Genomic DNA, 6,827 nt, shown 5'->3' with positions numbered 1-6,827 from the left:
ATCGCGCTGTAAAACGCCTGACGCATAATCAAGTACTTGAGCTTCTTTGGGGCGTTTTGACGCGCGTTTGTGGCCATAGAACACTGCAGTCAATGACACAAACGCGCGTCAAAACGCGCGTTTACTATTACAAAAAACGTGCATAAAAACGCGCGACAAAAACGCTCAGGTGTGAAAGCAGGGTCAAGGTGAAGAATTGTGCATTGCAAGTCAGAGTTCTTTTGGAAGCTAAAGGTGTTGGTTCAGTGTAGCAGAAAGTGATAAGGCCAAGTTAACAGCAAATGGCTTCTTTACTGAAAGATTAAGTTCAGGCACATCAGTAACAGTGCTCAGCAAGCATGGACTGGCAGTTCTTACACGATGTGCAAATTCTCCACAGTTCTCACAGGTTAAAACAAAAAAATTGGTATCAGCCTAACAAAATTGATGTTCCACTTACAAAAAAAGCAATAAAAAACTTTGATGAACCCGCATTTATTGCGCTATTAAACCTACAACTCAACAAGCAAACAAAGGTGACCTGGATAATCATATTATCATTAATTATACATTATAGGATAATTAGAAAAATGAAATTCCTATGGCACAATGCTGTTCTCAAACTGTGCGTCTCTAGAGGATCTAAACAAATGCTTCATAACATAAATGAAGCCAATATACAATGCTTTCATCTGCATTGAAGGTTGTGTGCTACTCTTCTGTGTATATTAAATGAATGCCTATTTCAATTCAATTTACTATTACTGCTATATATTGATTTGATACAATACAATGAAGAATGAAACACTTGTGACAAAATTTATTCTCTCTAGTCTTTCTTCCAACCCAAACCATCGTCTGCCTCTCTTCCTCATCTGCTCTATAGTCTACCTGGTAACTATTCTGGAGAATCTTATGATGGTTTTGTTAATTAGATTGACTCCAGGCTTGCAGACACCAATGTATTTCTTCCTTATGAATTTATCCATTGTTGACATCTTGTATTCATCAACTATAGCACCCAACATTATTGTCAACATCTTCTCTGGAAATAAAGCAATTTCCATCACTGGTTGTGCAATGCAAATGTTCTTCTTCATTGACCTGGTGAGCACAGAAGGGATGTTACTTGCAGTGATGGCCTATGATCGATATGTAGCTATATGTAAACCGTTGTATTATGCGGTCATTATGAATAAAGTGACATGTATAAAATTTATTTGCTCAGTATCCACTGCAGGATGTATTAATTCATTAATTCATACATGTGCTGCATTTAGTCTCCCGTTCTGTCAATCAAATCAGCTCAACCATTTCTACTGTGATATTAATCCCATTTTAAAACTATCATGTAAAGATACATTTCTTAACCAAGTTTTCTTATATGTTTTTGCTGGTTCTATTGAAGTGGGCTCCTTTTTATGTATAATGATATCATACACCTACATTATATTTGCCATATGTAGAATTAGATCTTCTAGAGGTAGGAGTAAGTTACTCTCCACTTGTGTCTCTCACTTTTCATGTGTAGCCTTATTCTACTTCCCAGTTTTCTTCATGTACTTGCGACCAAATTCTGCCTATGCCGTGGATCAGGACTGGATGGTGTCAGTGTTCTATACAGTGATAATACCGATGTTAAATCCCATGATCTATAGTTTAAGAAATCAAGATGTAAAACAAGCTCTGGTAAAATTTAATGTCAATAGGATTCGCTGTGTACAGATTTAGCAGTATGATAATAAAGCTATATTCACATATGCATTGGAGGCCCCATCCATGGACCCCGTCACAGATTTTGTAAAAAAAAAAACACAAAAGCGGAACTATGGAAACAGCAATGCTGGTGTAACCCAGCCTAACCTCTATTACATGAGGTCAGCTTTGACTTGCTACATTTGTATCCATATTTGACTTTCCCAGAAATAGCATATCAGTCCTAAAAGTAAAATAAGGATAACCTATCCTATCGTCCATCTCCTCCAATAAGTGAATCAAATCGGGGGAGTCAACATACAGAAATTAGTGATCAGAGCTTATTAACGTGAGTAGTCTCATCTACATAGTTACATATTAACAGTTTATAAGGTTTCAAAAAGACATCTGTTCATCCAGGTCAGCCTGTTGTCCTGCAAGTTGATCCAGAGGAAGGCAAAAAAAATAACTGTGAGGTAGAAGCCAATTTTCCCCACTCCAATCAGGCAATCAGAATAACTCCCTGGATCAATGACCCCTCTCTAGTAGCTAAAGCCTGTAATATTATTACGCTCCAGAAATACATCCAGGCCCCCCTTGAACTCTTTTAGGCTCCTTTCACACCTGCGTTCAGGTGTCCGCTCGTGAGCTCCGTTTGAAGGGGCTCACAAGCGGCCCTGAACGCAGCCGTCTGGCCCTAATGCATTCTCAGTGGAGGCGGATCCACTGAGAATGCATCCGCCTGCCAGCGCTCAGCCTCCGCTCCGCTCAGTGAGCGGACACCTGAACGCTGCAAGCAGCGTTCGGGTGTCCGTCTGGCCGTGTGGAGGCGAGCGGATCCGTCCAGACTTATAATGTAAGTCAATGGGGACAGATCCGCTTGAAGATGACACCATATGGCTCAATCTTCAAGCGGATCCGTCCCCCATTGACTTTCAATGTAAAGTCTGAACGGATCCGCTCAGGCTACTTTCACACTTAGAAATTTTTCCAAGTTATAATGCAGACGGATCCATTCTGAACGGATGCAAACGTCTGCATTATAGGAGCGGATCCATCTGATGAAACATCAGACGGACCCGCTCCGAACGCTAGTGTGAAAGTAGCCTTAGTGAACTCACCATCACCTCCTCCTCAGACAGAGAGTTCCATAGTCTCACTGCTCTTACCGAAAAGAATCCTCTTCTATGTTTGTGTACAAACCTTCTTTCCTCCAGACACAGAGGATGTCCCCTCGTCACAGTCACCGTCCTGGGGATAAATAGATGATGGGAGAGATCTCTGTACTGACCCCTGATATATTTATAAAGTTGTTAGATCTCCCCTAAGTCATCTTTTTTCTAAAGTGAATAACCCTAATGTTGATAATCTTTCAGGATACTGTAGTCCATCCATTCCAGTTATTACTTAAGTTGCCCTCCTCTGGGCCCTCTCCAGCTCTGCCATGTCTGCTTTGTTCACTGGAGCCCAGAACTGTACACAGTACTCCATGTGTGGTCTGACTAATGATTTGTAAAGTGGTAGGACTATGTTCTCATCACGGGCATCTATGCCTCTTTTGATGCAACTCATTATCTTATTTTCCTTGGCAGCCGCTGCCTGACACCAGTTTCTACAGCTTGGTTTGCTTTTAACCAAAATTCCTAGGTCCTTTTCCATGTCAGTGTTACATAGAAACATAGAAACATAGAATGTGTCGGCAGATAAGAACCATTTGGCCCATCTAGTCTGCCCAATATATCTGAATCCTATGAATAGCCCCGGCCCTATCTTATATGAAGGATGGCCTTATGCCTATCCCATGCATGCTTAAACTCCTTCACTGTATTTGCAGCTACCACTTCTGCAGGAAGGCTATTCCATGCATCCACTACTCTCTCAGTAAAGTAATACTTCCTTATATTACTTTTAAACCTTTGCCCCTCTAATTTAAAACTGTGTCCTCTTGTGGTAGTTTTTCTTCTTTTAAATATGCTCTCCTCCTTTACCGAGTTAATTCCCTTTATGTATTTAAAAGTTTCTATCATATCCCCTCGGTCTCTTCTTTCTTCCAAGCTATACATATTAAGGTCTTTTAACCTTTCCTGGTAAGTTTTATCCTGCAATCCATGGACCAGTTTAGTAGCTCTTCTCTGAACTCTCTCTAGAGTATCTATATCCTTCTGGAGATATGGCCTCCAGTACTGCGCACAATACTCCAAGTGAGGTCTCACCAGTGTTCTGTACAGAGGCATAAGCACTTCACTCTTTCTACTGCTTATACCTCTCCCTATACATCCAAGCATTCTGCTGGCATTTCGTGCTGCTTTATTACATTGTCTTCCCACCTTTAAGTCTTCTGAAATAATTACTCCTAAATCCCTTTCCTCAGATACTGAGGTCAGGACTGTGTCAAATATTCTATATTCTGCCCTTGGGTTTTTACGCCCCAGGTGCATTATCTTGCACTTATCCACATTAAATTTCAGTTGCCAGAGTTCTGACCATTCTTCTAGTTTTCCTAAATCCTTTTCCATTTGGCGTTTCCCTCCAGGAACATCAACCCTGTTACATATCTTTGTGTCATCAGCAAAAAGACAAACCTTACCATCGAGGCCTTTTGCAATATCACTTATGAAGATATTAAACAAAATTGGTCCCAGTACAGATCCCTGTGGAATCCCACTGGTAACATGACCTTGTTTTGAATGTTCTCCATTGACTACAACCCTCTGTTGTCTGTCACTCAGCCACTGCCTAATCCACTCAACAATATGGGAGTCCATGCTCAATGACTGCAGTTTATTGATAAGTCTTCTATGTGGGACAGTGTCAAAAGCCTTACTAAAATCTAGATATGCGATGTCTACTGCACCTCCACCGTCTATTATTTTAGTCACCCAGTCAAAAAAATCTATAAGATTTGTTTGACATGATCTCCCTGAAGTAAACCCATGCTGTTTTTCATCTTGCAATCCATGGGATTTTAGATGTTCCACAATCCTATCCTTTAATAGGGTTTCCATTAATTTGCCTACTATTGATGTCAGACTCACTGGTCTATAGTTGCTCGATTCCTCCTTACTACCTTTCTTGTGAATGGGCACGACATTTGCCAATTTCCAATCTTCCGGGACGAAATGATTGGTTAAATAAATCTGTTAACGGTTTTGCCAGCTCACCACTAAGCTCTTTTAATAATTTTGGGTGTATCTCATCAGGCCCCTGTGACTTATTTGTCTTCACTTTAGACAGCAAACTTAGAACATCTTCCTCTGTAAAGACACATGCATCAAACGATTTAATAGTCATCCTTTCTAGTGGAGGTCCTTCTCCTTCTTTTTCTTTTGTAACCGGATTGTGTTACCCAGTGTTTTACCATTTAGTATGTATGGGTGACTTGCATTATTACTTCACATGTGCATAACCTTACATTTGTCAGTGTTAAACATCATCTTCCACTTCTCTGCCCAAGCTTTCAATCTATCCAGATCCAGCTGTAGCAGTATACTGTCCTCTTCCGTGTTAATTACTTTACACAGTTTAGTGTCATCTGCAAAAATTTATATTTTACAGTGCAAGCCTTCTACAAGATCATTAATAAATATATTGAAGAGAATAGGGCCAAATACTGACCCCTGAGGTACTCCACTAGTGACAGTTACCCAATCTGAGTGTGTACTTTCTATCATTGAGCCAGTTACTTACCCACTTACAGACGTTTTCTCCCAGTCCGGGCATTCTCATTTTATATACTAACCTTTTATGTGGTACAGTGTCAAATGCTTTGGAGAAGTCCAGATATAAGATATCCATTGATTCGCCGCTGTCAAGTCTAGAACGTACCTCCTCATAGAAACTGATTTAATTAGTTTGACATGACTGATCCCTCACAAAGCCATGCTGATATGGCGTGATTTGCTTATTTTCATTGAGGTGCTCCAAGATAGCATCTCTTAGAAATCCTTCAAACAGTTTATCCACGACAGATGTTAAGCTTACTGTCCTATAGATTCCGGGCTCTGTTTTTGTACCCTTTTTGAATAGGGGCACCACATTTGCTATGTGCCAATCCTGTGAAACACTCCCTGTCAGTATGGAGTACTTAAATATCAGAAATAAGGGTTATGGCTATGATATTACTTAGGATATGGGGGTGTATGCCATTCGGTCCTGGCGATTTGTCTATTTTAATCTTTTTAAGATGCCGCAGCACTTCTTCCTGGGTCAAACAGGGCACTTTTTATGGGGAATTCGGCATTTCATCTGACAGTTTATTTTCCTTAGTAAATACAGTGGATACATTGGTTTTGCTCTTTTTGCAATGAATTAACCCCTTAAGGACCGGGCTCATTTTCACCTTCAGGAACAGGCCATTTTTTGCTAATCTGACCAGAGTCACTTTATGTGGTGATAACTTTAAAACGCTTTGACTTATCCAGGTCATTCTGAGATTGTTTTTTTCGCCACATATTGTACTTCATGACACTGGTAAAATGGAGTCAAAAAATTCATTTTTATTTATAAAAGAAATACCAAATTTGCCAAAAATTTGAAAATTTCCAAGTTTCAATTTCTCTACTTCTATAATGCATATTAATACCTACAAAAATAGTTATTACTTTACATTTCCCATATGTCTTCTTAATTTTAGGATCATTTTGGGAATGACATTTTATTTTGGGGGACGTTACAAGGCTTAGAAGTTTAGAAGTAAATCTTGAAATTTCTCAGAAATTTTAAAAAAACAACTTTTTAAGGACCAGTTCAGGTCTGAGGTCACTTTGTGAAGCTTACATGATAGAAACCACCTAAAATGACCCCATTCTATAAACTACACCCCTCAAGGTATTCAAAAGTTTGCAGCGATCGCCGATACGTGGGGGGTCACAGGACCCCCCTCGGCATTGACCCAAGGTGCCTGGCTGTGTGTAACAGCCGGGGTCTCAGCGCTGTCACCATGTCTGCAGACATGGTGACAGTTTAATGCCATGATGTGTATACTCGTCATAGGTCGGGTAGGTGTTAATCTCTCAGTCTCTAGTTTGGCTGCTTTTATTTGTTTTTTACATATTACATTTTTTTTCAGTGCTTCCTTGCTCCCCTTCTGTTTTAGTGATTCAAATGCTTTCTTTTTGTCATTTATTGCTTTCTTTACATTTCAATTTATCCTC

General features: G+C 39.9%; 1 protein-coding gene across 1 annotated transcript; it reads left to right on the top strand.

The window, feature by feature from the left end:
• The first annotated feature begins 771 nt into the window (after positions 1-771).
• On the top strand, positions 772-1,710 carry LOC122925748 (olfactory receptor 1052-like). Its single transcript, XM_044277098.1, has one exon. It carries the CDS (start codon positions 772-774, stop codon positions 1,708-1,710), a length of 939 nt encoding a protein of 312 aa, XP_044133033.1.
• The last annotated feature ends 5,117 nt before the right edge of the window (positions 1,711-6,827 follow it).

Source organism: Bufo gargarizans, chromosome 2 (assembly GCF_014858855.1).
Source record: "Bufo gargarizans isolate SCDJY-AF-19 chromosome 2, ASM1485885v1, whole genome shotgun sequence".
NCBI classification, from domain to species: Eukaryota; Metazoa; Chordata; class Amphibia; order Anura; family Bufonidae; genus Bufo; species Bufo gargarizans.
The sequence above is the reverse complement of the archived record's forward strand: the minus strand, read 5'-3'. Positions and strand labels throughout refer to the sequence as shown.

Excerpts from the sequence above, each read along its gene's own strand:
- LOC122925748 (XM_044277098.1), top strand. The coding sequence starts at position 772 with ATGAAGAATGAAACACTTGTGACAAAATTTATTCTCTCTAGTCTTTCT.